The 19,318-nt window shown below is 45.6% G+C and overlaps 1 protein-coding gene across 4 annotated transcripts in view; it reads left to right on the forward strand.

Annotated features, from left to right (window-relative positions):
• TNS3 (tensin 3) overlaps window positions 1–19,318 on the forward strand; it is a 752,439-nt gene that overhangs the window by 476,591 nt on the left and 256,530 nt on the right. For all 4 annotated transcript variants that reach the window (XM_069216157.1, XM_069216170.1, XM_069216149.1 and 1 more), the window contains one exon: window positions 17,888–18,017. In XM_069216157.1, the coding sequence (XP_069072258.1) occupies window positions 17,888–18,017 (130 nt within the window). The remainder of the gene's footprint in view (window positions 1–17,887; window positions 18,018–19,318) is intronic.

Below are 19,318 nucleotides of genomic sequence, written 5' to 3' on the forward strand. Positions count from 1 at the left end.
CACTGTGTACAGAACTCTGTTGATCGCCAGCAAGTTTCATGCTTTACAAGCTGCAGTACTTATAGACTAAGTTTGACTACCATCCACCATCCTATCTCCTCCTATCCCCACCTCCCACTCAGGGCACATCAATTTGTTTCTTCAGTACAGCATCATATGTGCCATTCTGTGAAGGTTGTAAAGCATGTGAACCAGAATGCACTCCATTTTAACCCCTCCTTTGTTCATAAGAAACTGGCTTGTTTTGGAGGTATCTAGTGCTGGTTCAGGTGGTTCGGATCCATGCCAGAGTGTCTAGATGTCCACATAATACAAAAGTATATACAAACTAAATTTACATACAGTGAATCTAAATGGACCTAATTTACATTGCCAGTAGTTTTCCTGAAAATCTAGGAGCGATACGGTAATCTTAGACGCAGTGGACTCCTCTTAATTGAACTTTTAGTCCCATTGTTGCCAAAATGACTCCTCCCATTTCATGACCATAGAGACGAAAGGGTGCCCTGGACTACTTACTTGTCTAATCTTTCCTATTTATCCTATGTGAGTATTTGAAAATTAGTTCACGAGTACATTTTTAATACTGAATATATTGTGAGGAAACAGGTGAACATTATTTTGTTCTTATCCAAAAACTGTATCTATTGGAGCAATGTAGTTCTAAACTATAGTCAAAAGGTCAATGTATTATTTATTTAGCTACTGCTACTATCACTCATAGATCTTAGGATTGTATTTGATTCAGTGAATATGCTATACCTTTGCGCCCCGTCCCCTGCCATAATGTAAATACTTCAAATAACAGTATTCTTCACAGTGTCGTACAACAGCATGGAAAATAACTTAGGAAGACCATGGTGGCGTTTCATTGCAGATCAACGCTAAGGAACTACGGCCCTGATGGATCAAAGATTGTTACGCACTCTGTCTAAATGCAAATCATTGGGTACAAGAGGGCCTAAAAATATTGTCGAGAACACTAAGCAAGGCACTACTTTCAACACAAAGTGCATGATGAAAAGACTAAGCAAGGCACTACTTTAAAAAAAAAAACAGTGTGTGCCAAAAGCATTGCAGCAGTTGTGCTGCGCGTTTTCTCAGTTAGTTGCCTGTTTAATGCCAGCTCTTTTCTTTGAAATTATATCCTATTTACTTAAACCTGCTGTATGAATGAACAAGGAACCTACTGTGTGCCTCCAGACGCCTAGGTAGCACACACCAAGCAGCAAGTACCAAAGTGACATTGTTTCAAAATCAAACTCAACTCTGCTGCTTGCTGAAAAATGGAGCATTGCGTAGAGTGATGTTAATGAGCACCAGTAAACATTGGGAAAATGCCTTAAATGGCAGGTTAGTCACATTTAGTCACTTTGAATGTAGAAGCTTATGAATTGGATTAAGAGCTTCAGAAAATACTTAAGATCTGTTTGTGTAACCCAGGAGGTCTGGGTTTTAAATCCGCTGCCTTCCTTCATTCACACGGTGGTTTATGGTTTGTCTTTGAGGGTTTGGTTTTGAGTAGGAATTCTCATGAATTGTCCCTGTGAGACAGGCAAAAATTATTTTGATGTCAGAACCTATTTTATATTCACATTTTGTGCATTGTTCCATTTAGTAGTTGGGTTTGGAAAAATAAATTGGAAAAAATAATATATATACATGTATATATGTTCGATGGCATGTGTAGCTGCAGATACACATGCTTTGCTCATCCCGCCATCTAGTGTTGGGCTCGGAGTGTTACAAGTTGTTTTTCTTCGAAGAAGTCTTTTCGAGTCATGAGATCGAGGGACTCCTCCCCTTTCGGCTCCATTGCGCATGGGCGTCGACTCCATCTTAGATTGTTTTTTTTCCGCCATCGGGTTCGGACGTGTTCCTTTTTGCTCCGTGTTTCGGTTCGGAAAGATAGTTAGAATCTCGGAAAATTCAACTGTATTGTTTGCGTTCGGTATCGGGTTAGTTACAACAGATCGACACCGACTTTTGAAGAGCTCCGGTGGCCCTTCGGGGTTTTTTCGATCCCCCGTCGGGGCCTGGTCGGCCCAACCATGTGTCTCTTCAAGGCTGATGGAACGGACCCCATTCCGCTTCTGCCCCAAATGCCACAACAAGTATCCGTATACAGATCAGCACCTGGTCTGTACCTTGTGTTTGTCTCCAGAACACAAGGAAGATACTTGTGAAGCCTGTCGAGCGTTTCGGTCGAGGAAGACACTAAGAGACTGAAGAGCAAGAAGACTGCAAATGGCGTCGGCGTCGGCGCCGACAGGACAAAGACACTTGGAGGAGGAAGAAGAAACCTTCTCCATCCAGAACTCGGACTCGGAAGAGCTTGATCCCGAAGAGACGCCTAAAACCGTGAGTAAGACGTTGACACACAAAACTCACGAAAAGACCACAAAAGCCCAGGGGACGCCAGCGCCAGCAGACCATGGCTTCACCCGAAAAATAGGTGACCGACCATCGGCACCGAAAAGGGGCACGCATGTGTCGAAGTCATCCGACTCCGGTCAAGATACCGGCACACAGCAAACTCGAGCCCGAAACAGCGGGACCGAGCAAATTCAACACCGAGAGGGCGGCACCGAAACAGGTCGGCACCGAGAGACCGGGATGCCGAAAATAAAGGTGTCGTCGAAGCCGAAAAAGGCTACCGAAAAGATTTCCATTCCGAAACATCCAGCCTCGGAACCGAAATCAAGTTCCTACACAGTGGAACAGGGACTGTCCTCCCAAATGCAAGGACATAAGTTCGGACAAGAACTACAGTCCATGGAGCCAGACTACACTCAGAGAAGGCTCCATATCCAAAAGGACACAGGGAAGATAAGTACTCTTCCCCCAATTAGGATGAAAAGAAGACTTGCCTTTCAATAAAAGGACAATCAGCCACAGGCACAGGTGGCAAAACAAACAACACCGCCACCATCCCCACCACCATCAACGCACACATCACCAGTAGCCACTCCACCACTGATGCAATCCCCAACTCATACTGGAATGAGTCAGGATGATCCCGACGCATGGGATCTTTATGATGCGCCAGTGTCAGATAACAGCCCAGACTGTTACCCAGCTAGGCCGTCGCCACCTGAGGACAGTACAGCTTATACACAGGTGGTGTCAAGAGCAGCTGCATTTCATTACGTCACCTTGCACGCAGAACCGTTTGAGGATGACTTTTTGTTTAATACACTATCCTCGACTCATAGCCAATACCAAAACTTACCTATGCTACCCGGAATGCTAAAACACTCCAAACAGGTGTTTCAGGAGCCTGTGAAGGGCAGGGCCATTACTCCAAGAGTAGAAAAAAAGTACAAGCCACCCCCAACAGACCCTGTATATATCACACAGCAATTAACATCAGACTCTGTGGTAGTAGGGGCAGCTCGCAAAAGAGCAAACTCTCACACCTCAGGAGACGCACCACCTCCAGACAAGGAGAGTCGCAAGTTCGACGCTGCGGGGAAAAGGGTTGCAGCACAAGCTGCCAACCAATGGTGTATTGCCAACTCACAGGCACTGCTAGCAAGATATGATAGGGCTCATTGGGACGAAATGCAACATTTCATTGAACACTTACCCAAGGAGTTCCAGAAGAGGGCACAACAAGTGGTGGAGGAAGGACAAAGTATCTCAAATAATCAGATAATGTCAGCAATGGATGCAGCAGATACAGCTGCTAGGACAGTAAATACAGCAGTAACCATAAGGAGACACGCATGGTTGCGTACATCAGGATTCAAGCCAGAAATACAACAAGCTGTGCTTAATATGCCTTTTAACGGACAGCAGTTGTTTGGGCCGGAGGTGGACACTGCTATCGAAAAACTTAAAAAAAGACACTGATATGGCCAAAGCCATGGTGCACTCTACTCCCCACAGAGCAGAGGCACATTTCGCAAAACGCAGATTAGAGGGGGGTTTCGAGGACAAACTACAGAACCCACAACTTCACAAACAAGGCCCACTTATCAGAGCCAATATCAGTGGGGAAGTTTTCGGGGACAATATAGAGGGGGACAATTCCAAAAGAGTAGAGTAGAGGAAAGTTCCAAAGTCCCAAAACTCCTCAAAACAAGCAGTGACTTCCACGTCACAAATCCCCAACACCTAGCACCTGTGGGGGGAAGACTAACCAAGTTTTACAAACATTGGGAGGAAATAACAACAGACACTTGGGTCCTAGCAATTATCCAGCATGGTTATTGCATAGAATTTCTCAAATTCCCTCCAAACGTCCCACCAAAAACACACAATATGTCAAAACAACACATGGTTCTTCTAGGACTAGAAGTCCAAGCGTTGCTACAAAAAGGAGCAATAGAATTAGTACCAATTCAACAGAAAGGAACAGGAGTTCACTCTCTGTACTTTCTCATACCCAAAAAGGACAAGACTCTAAGACCCATATTAGATCTCAGAACATTAAATACCTTCATCAAATCAGATCACTTTCACATGGTGACATTACAAGACGTAATCCCACTGCTCAAACAACAAGACTACATGACAACACTAGACCTAAAGGATGCATACTTCCATATACCAATACATCCTTCACACAGAAAGTACTTAAGGTTTGTATTCCAAGGGGTACATTACCAATTCAAAGTGTTGCCATTCGGGATAACAACTGCGCCAAGAGTTTTTACAAAATGCCTGGCAGTAGTAGCTGCTCATATCAGAAGGCAGCAAATACATGTGCTCCCGTACCTAGACGATTGGTTAATCAAAACCAACACGCAAGAACGGTGTTCACAACACACAAAGTATGTCATAGAAACCCTCCACAAACTAGGTTTCTCAATCAACTACACAAAGTCACACCTTCAGCCGTGTCAAACACAGCAATACTTAGGGGTGACAATCAACACAATAAAAGGGATTGCCACTCCCAAGTCCGCAAAGGGTACAAGCATTTCACAATGTAATACAGGCCATGTATCCAAAACAAAAGATACATGTCAAGATGGTGATGAAACTACTAGGCATGATATCCTCATGCATAGCCATTGTCCCAAACGCAAGATTGCACATGCGGCCCTTACAACAGTGCTTAGCATCACAATGGTCACAGGTACAGGGTTAACTTCTAGATCTAGTGTTGATAGGCCGCCAAACATACACCTCGCTTCAATGGTGGAACAATATAAATTTAAACCAAGGGCGGCCTTTCCAAGACCCAGTGCCTCAATACGTAATAACGACAGATGCCTCCATGATAGGGTGGGGAGCACACCTCAACCAACACAGCATCCAAGGACAATGAGACACTCAGCAGAGACAGTTTCACATAAATCACTTAGAACTACTGGCAGTGTTTCTAGTGTTGAAAGCATTTCAACCTATAATAACACACAAACACATTCTTGTCAAAACAGACAACATGACAACGATGTATTATCTGAACAAACAAGGAGGAACACACTCAACACAGTTGTGTCTCCTGGCACAAAGAATATGGCATTGGGCGATTCACAACCGCATTCGCCTAATAGCACAGTATATTCCAGGGATTCAGAATCAGTTAGCAGACAATCTCTCTCGGGATCACCAGCAGATCCACGAATGGGAGATTCACCCCCAAATATTAAACACCTACTTCCAAAAATGGGGAACACCACAAATAGACCTATTTGCAACAAAAGAAAACGCAAAATGCCAAAACTTTGCATCCAGATACCCACAGGATCAGTCTCAGGGCAATGCATTATGGATGAGTTGGTCAGGGATATTTGCATATGCTTTTCCCCCTCTCCCACTCCTTCCATATCTGGTAAACAAATTGAGTAAAAACAAACTCAAACTCCTACTAATAGCACCAACTTGGGCAAGACAACCTTGGTATACAACACTACTAGACCTCTCAGTAGTGCCTCATGTCAAACTACCAAACAGACCAGATCTGTTAACCCAACATAAACAACAGATCAGACACCCAAATCCAACATCGCTGAATCTAGCAATATGGCTCCTGAAGTCTTAGAATTCGGACATCTAAACCTTACACAGGAATGTATGGAGTTCCTAAAACAAGCAAGGAAACCAACCACAAGACATTGCTATGCAAATAAGTGGAAAAGATTTGTTTATTATTGCCATGATGATCAAATTCAAACATTACACGCATCTGCTAAAGACATCGTAAGCTACTTACTGCATTTACAAAAGTCAAAGCTAGCTTTTTCATCCATTAAAATACATCTTTCTGCAATTTCAGCTTATCTACAAATCACGCACTCAACTTCATTATTTAGGATCCCAGTCATAAAAACATTTATGGAGGGCCTAAAGAGAGTTATTCCACCAAGAACGCCACCAGTACCTTCGTGGAACCTTAACATTGTCTTAACACGACTCATGGGTCCACCGTTTGAACCCATGCACTCATGTGAAATACAATACTTAACATGGAAAGTAGCATTTCTAATTGCCATCACATCTCTAAGAAGAGTAAGTGAGATACAATCATTTACCATACAAGAACCATTTATTCAAATACACAAGCATAAAGTAGTTTTACGAACAAATCCTAAGTTCTTACCAAAAGTCATATCACCGTTCCACTTGAATCAAACAGTAGAACTACCAGTGTTCTTTCCAGAGCCAGATTCTGTAGCTGAAAGAGCACTACATACATTAGACATCAAAAGAGCGTTAATGTACTACATTGACAGAACAAAACAAATTCGAAAAACGAAACAATGGTTCGTTGCTTTCCAAAAACCTCATACAGGAAACCCAATATCCAAACAAGGCATTGCTAGATGGATAGTTAAATGCATTCAAACCTGTTATCTCAAAGCAAAAAGAGAACGGCCTATAACACCAAAGGCACACTCAACTAGAAAGAAAGGTGCTACCATGGCCTTTCTAGGAAACATTCCAATGACTGAAATATGTAAGGCAGCCACATGGTCTACGCCTCCTACCTTTACCAAACACTACTGCGTGGATGTGTTAACAGCACAACAAGCCACAGTAGGACAAGCAGTACTACGAACTTTATTTCAAACAACTTCAACTCCTACAGGCTGAACCACCGCTTTTGGGGAGATAACTGCTTACTAGTCTATGCAAAGCATGTGTATCTGCAGCTACACATGCCATCGAACGGAAAATGTCACTTACCCAGTGTACATCTGTTCGTGGCATGAGACGCTGCAGATTCACATGCGCCCACCCACCTCCCCGGGAGCCTGTAGCCGTTTCGAAGTTGATCTTGAACATTTGTAAATTTGTAAATATATAACTTTAAACCACATTATGTACATACATATTTACTCCATTGCATGGGCACTATTACTATAATACACAACTCCTACCTTACCCTCTGCGGGGAAAACAATCTAAGATGGAGTCGACGCCCATGCGCAATGGAGCCGAAAGGGGAGGAGTCCCTCAATCTCGTGACTCGAAAAGACTTCTTCGAAGAAAAACAACTTGTAACACTCCGAGCCCAACACTAGATGGCGGGATGTGCAAAGCATGTGAATCTGCAGCATCTCATGCCACGAACAGATGAACACTGGGTAAGTGACATTTTATATATATATATTAATTTTGTGTGTTGATTATTAGCGGATTCAGTGTGACAAATAATGACTGACCGTAAGCCCACTGCTTCCCAGTGATTGACCCACCATCTCCTGGTTCTGTTTTCCACCATCAGCTTTGCAACAGTAAGCATGCTTGGAGACTGACTTTATTATTTTTTTTTTTTAATATACTGTAAAACACATCTATTAATCCTTTTCACCGGGGGCGGGGATGGGGTGTTAAGAAGGAGATATATATTAAGGAATGTCTTCTAAAAATCTTCAGTGTTTTCAACATCATGGCCCTGGCAGGCTTCACCTTTACTTGGGTTATTCCTTATAAAGAGCAAGGCAGACTTTCCCTCCAGTCATTTGCAGATCAGTGATGACATCAGCCCAGGCACCAAATCATGATCCCGTTTTCTATGCTGCGCTAGCACAGAAGGGGATCTGTGTATTTCTTTTTGGTACCCTTACCACATACCGTAACTCGAAGTATATCAGAGTTAGTGGATGTTTTGCTTACAATGAACGGCCTGGCGGAATAAAAGGAATGTCCGACCCTGCAACTGAGTCTGTGGTATGAATCTATGTGATCGGGAACACCATGTTTCAATTTGTGTCTTTACAGCTAATAGTTTTCAGATGTGTTAGGGGAATTGCTTCAGTTGAAATAGACCAGAAGCAGAAATTCCCCAATTAATTAGGTTGTTTAATACTAGTACAGCATTGGAAAATGGTGTCTCTGATGGAATCATCTGGTAACTTTACATCCTCGTGCCCATATGAGCAAGTTATAAAATGTGTCTGTGCTCCCTTCACCTCCTGCGAGGACAGAGAGGAATTTACTTTCGCAACTCCATCCTACCTCTTTTGTCAATAAAATACTCCCCCATAGTGCTAACTGATGGCATTGCATTGTATTATATTGTTTATTGATATAGCGTTTGCGAAGCATAAAGCACTTAGGGAAAGTCTCAGTAGTTTTATATATCACATCAATTTCAACATCATTCCCATAATCTTCTAAAACATTGTGTGCTTGAGCTTTTCCTTCAATGAGTTTATTTGCAGCCGTTGTGTCTTGCTCCACTCCGCACAGCATCCTACCTTATAGCCGGGAAAATGTATTTTCGTCCCCAAAATCTAAACTGCAGGGTGCTAGATATTCAGCTGTTAACTCTGTGGCCTTCTTCTGGAGATGAGTGATATGCCTAGGCCATGAAATGGCTGTATCGCTTGGTAGGGAGATTACCTGCGCCTCGAGGCAAGAGTGATTACAGGTCCCTTTGGCGACTCGAGGCAGGAGTAACTCGAACTGCCATCACCTGGTGCAGTGGCACTGAGGCGGAGCTCAGGGTCTCCAGCAGACAAACCTCATGCCAGCACATATGCTGCGTGTTTCTAGGCATTCACCAATCCATCATCAGTCCAGTATATCAATTATTTTGCTGCATTTGCATCACCCCTTCACTGTCTAGTACGTCAGGACATGTAAAGCACATAAACGGTCTCTTCCAACAATGGCTGCCGAGAAACCTGCCTTTCATAAATGCCTGAATTTTGAGGGAGGACAAATAAAGGTGCTGGGAGGTTCTATTCTGCACGAGGGATTTGTGCTGCTGTTCCATTCCGGCTCTCTAGGTTAAAAATGTCTCATATTTAGAAAATGGCATTTGGTTTCTTCACCATCCCATCTTTCACATGTAAGGCCTCGAACATCTCTGCGGCCTTACCCGACGACATGTGTGGTTTTCATTTTTATCACCAGTCCGCTTAATTCATGTCTTCCCAACATTTTACACTTTAGGAGCTTGATGTTGCTATGTATGTGTTGCATGGTGTTGACATTGTTTCTCAGTGCTTAATTTGTCAAATAGAGTACCCGAAGCTCTGCTCAGAATGCGGCTGGTGATATTCATCTGAAAAACTCAGAATGCCATGGCTGCATAGTGTTGATTGCAAACCTGGGCACTTTAATCCACTACCAGCCACTGGTGTCCCCTTCTTGGACTCTTGACAGTTCCTGTTTTTAGGTCGAGCGAGCAAGCGCTTTTCAACCTGTTGTAATCTATTCTGTGGGCTTTAACCATGCCAACCTCACGACCATCACTATTATTCGTTCCTGAGCTTGCCTTACAAAAATCCTTTGATGTCATTGGTAAATGCTTTACGTTTGTTCTGCCTTGAGGCTGTTTTTTAAGCCTTTCAGAGTGACCCTGTTACATGGATTATTGCACTATTGTTGAAGAACTTTATTGTGGGTGAACTACTTTCTTCTTTCGTCCCTCCCCTTGCGCATAGCGGCTATGGCGCTTTGAAGTTTTATACAGCGTGAACTCGATCTGCAGTATTGGAGTGCTTTTGCATGACTACCAGTTACATCACATTGTATCTTTTGCTTCTCCTTTTGGCTCCATGGCGGCCCTGGCGCTTTGAAGTTTCATACAGTGCAAACTCGATCAGTGTTATTGGAGCGCTTTGCAGTATGTGTATGATTTGTTTATAGCTTTCATTCTTTGTTTTGGGGTTGTCAGCAATCATATATTATGAAGCACACTGCCTGCATATGCCTATAGCTACATATCCCCGTGCCTCTCTTAGCCACCAGGGAGACACAGGCGGGCTGCTGTCAGATTGTACATTCAAAGCTTGTGTGATACCAATGCTATGTGCAAGAGAATATTTACTTCTAATACCCCTGCGCTCATTCTGTATGCTCTCAGAATAGGTAAGCATCGCTATGTGTGAGAAAATACTACACTGCTAGTGCTTAAATGTATAGAAAAACAGAATGGCATATGGATGATAAGCAGCGATTTAACCAGTATTCCAATACGATATGACAATGTTGCACGTTCTCTACTGAATACCAACGTAAATCGCTTGTATGCCTTGTCAGGAGTAGTAAGCGGTATGTAAATACAATTACAAAAGAGTTACTTAAGTTTATTGTGTTTCTGTTGCACCTCGTCTGCATGTGCTCCTCCATTATCAACCTGTGGTAAGGCTCGCCACCTACTGGCTGGAACAGACACTGCTTCTAAGGAAGCTGTTCAAAAATCTTGGCATGCCTAGCACAATGCACACCGTTTTACTTCGCGTAGGTATGTGAATATCTACAAAATGTCCATTATTAGAAAAAAAAGGCATTTATTTTTTTGGGCGAACAGCTTAGGGGCTGGTCAAGTTGATAATAATAAGGGAGAACCTACAGCAAAAGAGTAAGGGAATCACAGTGAAAGAATGTGTCATCCTAGTTTTATGGTCCAATGTCCTGTTTTTACCCTGAGCTGGACATTTTAGGGAACAGACAGGGCACAACAGTAGCATGGAGCAATTTAGGTCTATGCAAATAGGTTCCATATAACCTCTGGCCAAATTGTTTTGGTCCAAAACTTAATGCACATAGAATTTGTGCCTACAATGATGCCTTTCATGTCTTTGTGGTATCTTAAGAACGTGCATGCAGAATGTTCCATAAACTGCCTACTTTCTCCTGGAGCTGCACGGAAAGCAGATCCACTGCCTGTCCCACGCATGGGCCAGCAGTGGGAGCTGTAGCATGTAATCCATCTAGAAATGCAGCAGTAGCCCCTAGTCAGCTGGCGTAAGGAGGGTTCACACTGCTTCTCTGCTCTTTGTAACTCGAATTGCATTTTGTGCTTTAATAGGACACCGAAAACCTCCCCACAATCTTTAGGAGGGGGGCTTAGAGTGTGCTGAAGAAGCATTGGGAGAACCTGGTGGTGCAGACACTGCTTTCGAAGGAAGCTACCCGAACTGTCCCATCTGAGGTCTGGCCGAGGCTTAGCAGCCCTGGGGCACTCTGTGAGAAGAGCCACCCTCCCTTGGCAGACTTCACCCCAAGACCTACTGTCAGCCCTGTGGCTGGAGCTCGCCTCTCTCTTTACCTCTACCACTCCCTCTACACCTTTATCTGTGTATACTTCTACCCCTCCCTCTCTCTACACCTCCCTATCTCACTCCCTCTCTCTCTGTCCCCTTCCCCCTATCTCTCTCTCTAGCCCTCCTTCTCTCTCTACCCCCTCTCTACCTCTATTCCTCTCTCACCTCTCTAACCTCTCTATACCTCTACCTCTACACTTCTCTATACTTCTCTACACCTCCCCCTCTCTCTACCTATATTCCTTTCTAAACCTCTCTACCTCTACACTTCTCTATACCTCTCTACACCATTGTTGTGTATGGACCTACTTTAGTTATAACTAGGGCCACTGGAAATATGCGGTTGAGGGAACCAAATTATGCGGCAGGGTTGACCAATTCATATGGCAAGAAAAGTCAAGTTATGCATTTACAATGCCAATAGCTCTAACTCGAGCAAATGCGAGACTTATTGATTGCAAATGTTGTTTTCCTTTTGTGCCGGCTTTTCCGTCGTTCTCTTCTTCCTCCTTTCCTGTTTGTTTGCTTTTCTATGTCTTGCTAGTGCAGAAAAGTGTTGGTCCCCAAAAATAAGTGTCGGTGGCCCCCAGCAGCTAACACGGGCTCAAACTGAGCACTGTGCCGCGCTTGTAAGCCCTACACTCAAGGCATTTTGTAGTTGAGATATACGGGAAAATTGCTCATGATACCGTGACTGTGTTTTTATCTGAATGTTTGCTTTAGTATTGGCATGTGTAATAATAAAAACAGTTTCTTATTTGCCTAAAGCTTTGAAGAAAGCAACTATAAACAGTTTGGACAATTAACTACAACGCTGAAAATGCCACAAACCTTCAATCAATAAAAAGAAAGTCAAACTAACAATTCCTATGCAAATGTGTGTCTGTGTACATCAGAACAGGCTGCTTTGTCACCTTGTGTTGATAAGAGATAGCGGTCTTATCCGCAGGACAGGAGGGGCGCCCTGCTTTGAAGTCTCCAGAGCTAGAGGATGCACGAGGGGGTCAGGGTCAGCACAAGAGGTCACTTCTGAAGTTATCCATGGAATCATCGGTGCTTAGGAGGCTCCTCGAAAAACTTCCATCCGGACTCCTCCCGTTGACCCTCTCCCGTTGACATATAAACACAATGTCTGGTTGATTAGTTGAAATGTTTCCACAAGTCTCCCATCTCAGGGCCTGATCTTAAAAAAGGGAAATGTTCTGGTTTGTCTACATGTGTGCTGGCAGTGCTTTTCCGACTTTTTAAAATTCTGTCAGAGAATTACCGGAGTTCTGTTGGACCTCCAACAATTGTAGTGCCCCTCGGGAATTTGGGAATTATTTTGTGAATTCCAAGTTCCTCCATTGAGAAGGCATTTTTTAGCATTTCGCATCCCAGGATGCAAGAGGTGTACACTCACTCATGTGTAACAGCGTCACAATAATGCAACTACACTTCAAAACTTTATTCATTTTTTTCCCTCGCTCGAGAAAGTAATTTTCTGCTTAGAGAAACCCTTTACGTTACTTGCCCTCCAGTGTCGAAGATGTTCCCTCCCACATTTTCACTTTGGCTATAGGTTTACTTTTGCCATTGCTAGGGAACAAATCTCCATCCGGTTCCGAGGTGAAAAGGGTAAAAAGTTTGCCAATACCCACAAATTCACAAGTTTGTGGGTATTCGCCTACTTGCCCTCTCTGGCATATCACCACATCCCCACCTGTGTGAGCACGTTTGCTCACTTTTTATGTTAGACTATAGAATTGTTATATTATGCCTGAGTAAATCACATTGCAGGTGCAACATTAATTCTTGGACTGTACATTACAAGAATTTACAATTAAAAACGAGCCCTACCGCACCCAAGTCCAAATTGGGTATGGAAATGCATTTGTGAATTAGGACCTTGGGGGAATTTACATACTAGAGGGACCCACTTCTCACAATGTGTCCCTGTTGTACCAGAGTTGATAAAGCACTTATTTAGCGCCTTAAGACTGTTCGCTTCATCAACAAGTGGGTGTGTCTGTTGGTGTCTTTACATCCAGTAATGCTAGGTGATGAATAGGAGCGGATGTGGGGCAGTACGAAATGTAAAATACGAAGAGAAGTGAAGGACAATTCTACTGGTAATAAATTCCAGTTAATCTATAAAACATATGGACTAAACATCTTCTCAATTCTGAGTACCTAACTTATGCTCTAAAATGGATCAACAGCACCAGGGAATATGTAATAGTTGTGATGCAACAGTCATCTTAAAGAAGTCTTGTGTCGCCCGAAAAAGGGTTTAATAACTGAACATATAGGGTCCTGTGAATTGTGGATTGTAAAGACACCTGACAAAGAAAATGTACGATTGAGGAAGATTATGGAAAACATTAACTGCATAATTTAAAACAAATTATTAGCACAGAATATTTGCACTCCTAGATGCAAAATGTGTGTGGGAACATGTTCAATCAATCAAAGAAATTTGTAGAGTGCGCTACTCACCCGTGAGGGTCTCAAGGCGCTTGGGGGGGGGGGGGGAGAAGTTGGGAGGGGGCAGTTAGGGTCACTGGTCGAACAGCCAAGTCTTGAGGTTCTTTCTGAAGATCAGTGGGTCTTTGGTTTTGCCAAGGTCGGTGGGGAGGGAGTTCCAGGTTTTGGGGGCAAGGTAGGAGAAAGACCTGCCTCCTGTGGTGGTGTGCTGGATGCGGGGGACTGTGGCTAGGGCGAGGTCGGCTGATCAGAGGTTGCATGTGGGAGTGTGGAAGTTTACTCTTTCATTGAGGTAGGTTGGGCTGGTGTTGTGGAGGGATTTGTGTGCGTGGATGAGGATCTTGAATGTGATTCTCTTGTCTATGGGGAGCCAGTGTAGGGATTTGAGGTGTGGTGAGATTCGTTCGTGGCGGGGAGGCCAAGGACGAGGCTCGCGGCTGTGTTCTGGATTCTTTGGAGTTTGCATTTGAGTTTGAGTGTGGTGCCGGCGTATAGGGCGTTGCCGTAGTCCAGTCTGCTGCTGATGAGTGCGTGGGTGACTGTCTTTCTGGTTTCTGGGGGGATCCATTTGAAGGATTTTTTTAGAGTGCGGAGTGTGTGGAAGCAGGAGGAGGTTAGAGCATTGATTTGCTGTGTCATGGTGAGGGAGGGGTCGAGGATGATGCCGAGGTTGCGTGCGTGGGTTGCGGGTTGGGTGCGGGGCCTAAGGCGGTGGTCCACCAGGAGTCATCCCATGTGGTTTTGTTGGGGCCGAAGATGATGATTTTGGTTTTGTTTGAGTTGAGCTTGAGGTGGTTAGTGGTCATTCAGTTGGTGTCTAGGAGAGCGGCGTGTAGGTTGGTTTTGGCGGTGGTGGGGTTGCGGGTGAGGGAGAGGATGAGTTGAGTGTCATCTGCATATGAGAGGATGGTGATTCTGTGTGCTCGGAGAATGTTGGTTAGGGGGATCATGTAGATGTTGAAGAGTGTGGGGCTGAGGGAGGACCCTTTGGGGACTCCGCAGGTGATCTTGGTAGTGTTGGAGTGGAAGGGCGGAAGGCGGACTCTCTGGGTTCGGTCGGTGAGGAAGGAGGTGAGCCAGTCTAAGGCTTTGTGGCAGATTCCTATGTTGTGGAGGCGTGTGCGGAGGGTGTGGTGGCAGACGGTGTCAAAAGCTGTGGAGAGGTCTAGGAGGATGAGTGCGACGGTCTCACCTTTGTCGACTTTGGTCCTGATGTCGTCAGTGCATGCGATGAGGGCGGTTTCTGTGCTGTGGTTCTTGCAGAACCCAGATTGTGAGGGGTCAAGGGTGTTGGTTGCTTCGAGGAAGTGGGATAGGTGAGTGTTGGCTAGTTTCTCTGGAGGGGGAACCGGAGTGGATGGAGTTCATGGTTTTTTCGGTTTCTTCATGTGTGGTAGGGGTCCATGTGGATAGTGTGGTGGGGGGTCTTGAGTGGGGGTTGAGTTGGGTGAGAGAGGGGTATGTGTGGTGTGTGTGTGTGATATGAAGCTGTTGTGGATGTCCAGGATTTTGTGGAGGAAGTGGTTGGAAAGGGCATCACATAGGGGCTGTGTGTGTGTGGGGTCTATGTTGCTGGCTTTGGGTTTGGCAAGTTCATTGATGATGGTGAAGAGTTCTTTGCTGTTTTGGGAGTTGTTGTCAAGGCGTGTCTTGTAGTGATCTCTTTTGGCGGTGCATATGAGTTGGTGATGGGTGCGAATGGTGGTTTTGAGGGTGAAGAAGTTGGTTGAGGAGTGTTCTAGTCTCCATATTTTCTCAGCTTGGCGGCATTTGCGCTTGGAGTCTTGGAGTTCAGGTGTGAACCATGGGGCGTTCTTGATGTTGCGGGTGGTGATGTGTTTTCTGAGGGGTGCTAGTGTGTCTGCGCAGGTAGTGATCCATTTGGAGAGGTTGTGTGCTCCTGCGTTGGGGTCATTGGTGTGGGGGGGGTTATGGGCCAGTTGGGAGTTTAGTCGTTCTGTGGGGATCTTGTCCCACATGCGGTAGGGTGTGGTGTGTTGATGGTAGTGTGTGGGGGGTTTGGTGAAGGAGAAGTGGACGCAGCGGTGGTCTGTCCAGAGGAGTTCGGTGGTTGGGTGTAGGCTATGTGTTGGCTTGAGGTGAAGATTGGTCCAGCGTGTGTCCTGCTGAGTGGGTGGGTGCGGTGACCAGTTGTTTGAGTCCGAGGTTGTTGAGGTTGTCTATGAGGGAGGTAGTGTTGTGGTCTTGTGGGTTTTCTAAGTGAAAGTTGAAATCACCGAGGATGATGTAGTCTGTGGAGGTGAGGGCGTACAGGCTGATGCTGTCGGCGATGGTGTGGCAGAAGGCTGGGCGTGGTCCGGGTGGTCTGTAGATTAGTGTACCTCTGAGTGTAGAGTTGTTGTTGATGTGGATGAGGAAGTGCATGTGTTCAGTGCTGCCAATAGTGTCTTGGGAGCTGGTGTTGACTTTGATGGTGTCTCTGTGTAGGATGGTGATGCCCCCGCCTGGCTTGTTGAGGCGGTCTTTGCGTTGGAGTTTGTATCCCTTGGGGGTGGCTATGGCTATGTCGGGTTCTGAGGAGGGGTTGGTCCAGGTTTCCGTGAGGAAGGCGATGTCAGGTGAGTGTGAAGTGATGAGGTCCCAGAGTTCTATGGCATGTTTGTGAAGGGAGCGGATGTTGAGGAGAAGGCAGTTCAGGTGGTTGTGGTGGGTGGTGTTGGTGTGGTGCCTGAGGGTGTTGTTGCGGGGTGTGTTCTGGTTGTGGGCTGGTGTGCTGCGGGGTTGGTTGGTGGGGGCAGAGTGGGTGAGTTTTGTGTTGGGGTGTTGTGTTTGTTGAAGGTGGGGTCGCTATGGTTGGTGTGTGGTGTGAGGGATGACGAGCAGGAGAAGTGGCAGGTGTAGCAGGTGAAGGGGCCATGAGTGTGTGTGGGGCTAGATGTGGTGCATGTGGGGCGGGGGCCTGGGTTGAGTGGAGGGTGAGGGGGGAGTAGGTGTGTCTTAGAGGGCCAGGGGTTCAGGCGCTGGGCGCGGTCCAGGCGTGGACGGGCTTGCCTTTGGCGTGCCAGCGGAGCGGTCGCACCGCGGCTGCCATAAGAGGAGGGGAGGGTGGGAGTGGCAGCTGGGAGGCGGGAGGGCCTGTCCAATGAGAGGGCTGGTGGGCGGGGCCGCAGGGGACGCAGCGGCGGGAAAAGGCAAAGAGGAAACGGTGAGAAAAGGAGGGGAGAGGCGGGAGGGGCCGCAGGGGACGCAGTGGCAGGGAAAGGCAAAGAGGAAACGGTGAGAAAAGGAGGGGGGAGACGGAAGGGGCCGCAGGGGATGCAGCGGCGGGGAAAGGCAAAGAGGAAACGGTGAGAAAAGGAGAGGGGAGGTGGGAGGGGCCGCAGGGGACGCAGCGGCGGGGAAAGGCAAAGAGGAAACGGTGAGAAAAGGAGGTGGGAGGGGCTGCAGGGGACACAGCGGCGGGGAAAGGCAAAGAGGAAACGGTGAGAAAAGGAGGGGGGAGGTGGGAGGAGCCGCAGGGGATGCAGCGGCGGGGGAAAAAAGCAAAAGGGAGCAGGAAAGGAGGTGGCGCGGAAGGCGGAGTGGGGAGCAACCTACCTGCAAGCAGGGTCAAAGGTTGACATAAAACATGTTCTACCTTTTGTTTGCTTTGAGTAGCATTACATGCAAGGGGCGCTATAGACTGCATGGAGGTTGTAGCTATGGCAAAGCTGACGTTGCTTAGCACTAGTGCATGATCTCCATTAGTTCCAGGCTGACTTTGCCACTGCAATTGCCCCCAGTCGTGTTTTGAAATATTTTGAAGTAATTGTTTAATCATTCTGCACAATTTAGATCATGCTACATATTACTAATATTTGCACCCACACTACGCATCAGTAAAATGCACCAACAATGTGAAATGCCCAAGCTGTAACACAAAACCGTCTTTAAAAAAACGATTTGTGCAATAAAGAAATAAAGCAAACTGTGAACCAATAGTGCCCGGCTCCTTTTTCTTGCAGGTGAAATGTTACCATAAAAAGTACCGCTCTTCCACCCGGGATGTGGTATTCCGCCTGCAGTTTCACACGGGTGCTGTTCAAGGCTATGGGCTGGTGTTCGGCAAAGAAGACTTGGATGGTGCCAACAGAGGTAGGCTGCTGTACCCATGCAGGCGTATGCGTATGTCTGACGAAGGTGCTGGAACGAATTTCAGAGGTGTGTTGCTGTCATTACTCACTGAAATTATGAGGATAGTGGAGCATCCATTGTTACAAATGTAGCAAATGACCAAGGCTCATTCAGCATAAGAGTGTTAGGGGGGAGTAGTGTGTGTGCAGTGGTGAATTTTGGAGCACGCTGTCCTGCATGTATAGCAAAAGCATGGTGTGGTAAGGTACTGCCATTTTCAAAGAGCACATTTTCCATTGAACTGACCTCTTGAAATCACCACAAAATGGGCAGGAGGCATGCATTTTTAACTACCAAACATATATGCAGCCCAAACTATTACAGTGTGGAAATAGGGTCTCATCTGATGCTTATCATTTGCGCATCACACATGTAAAATACTTTGGTTTGTTTTGATCTCATAATCTTTGCTTCCATCACAACAAAAAAGATGCAAAACATCAAAAGCCTTATTTGTTCTTTCCTTCCTGCTAATGATTTGAATTGTTTGTAGAATTAATTATTAACTATTTAAATGTTGTTGATTGTTAGAAACCATATGACATCATACAGTCTATGCTATCTCAATCCCTGTACCTGAAGTTCATTGTCACTTAGTTCACATTACAAATGCTCCTCTCCTTGCAATTAGACAAAAGAAATGTAAATGGCAAGCTCTGTCCTAAAATAAAAGCAGCTATTTTCTTTTGCCTGGCAAATGGAGCATGATTAAAAAAAAATGTAAAGACCTATTTATTGCTCATTCTTCTCCTGTCCTCCTGCAGGATTATTTCAAGGGGAATGCAGCACCTCCTGCCTCCCGACTTCAAGCGCCCCTTGTGTCTGAGTGCCTTAAGGCCTCTCTGGTGAATGTCTAAACGGTGTCTGGTGCAAGAAAGATGAATTAGATGGTACTGTAGCATGCAACCTTCCCCCATAGCCAGGTATGGAGTCAGAATATTACCATCCTTGGCAAAAGGATCTTTCACATGTATTGCCCACTGCTTTTCCACCACCACCAAGCGCAGAGGCTGCATTTGTTGATTTCGGGGTGTAGGTTGGTAATCTGCCTTATCGCCTTGCAGACCTCGCAAACGCAAAACTGGCCATACTAGTAACGTGTTATTTCTGATAACATGTATTTCTTCCAGTTTGACACTCAGTGAATATTGTTCGCAACCAGGGCCCACCAGCTTCTGTTACTTTCCTAGCATCAGAATTGGATAGGGTTCTAATGCCCCCTTAGAAGCTTCTCTCTGGAGCTTAAAGAAGCTGCACCTAAC

Source organism: Pleurodeles waltl, chromosome 2_1, assembly GCF_031143425.1.
Source record: "Pleurodeles waltl isolate 20211129_DDA chromosome 2_1, aPleWal1.hap1.20221129, whole genome shotgun sequence".
In the NCBI taxonomy this organism is placed as follows: Eukaryota; Metazoa; Chordata; class Amphibia; order Caudata; family Salamandridae; genus Pleurodeles; species Pleurodeles waltl.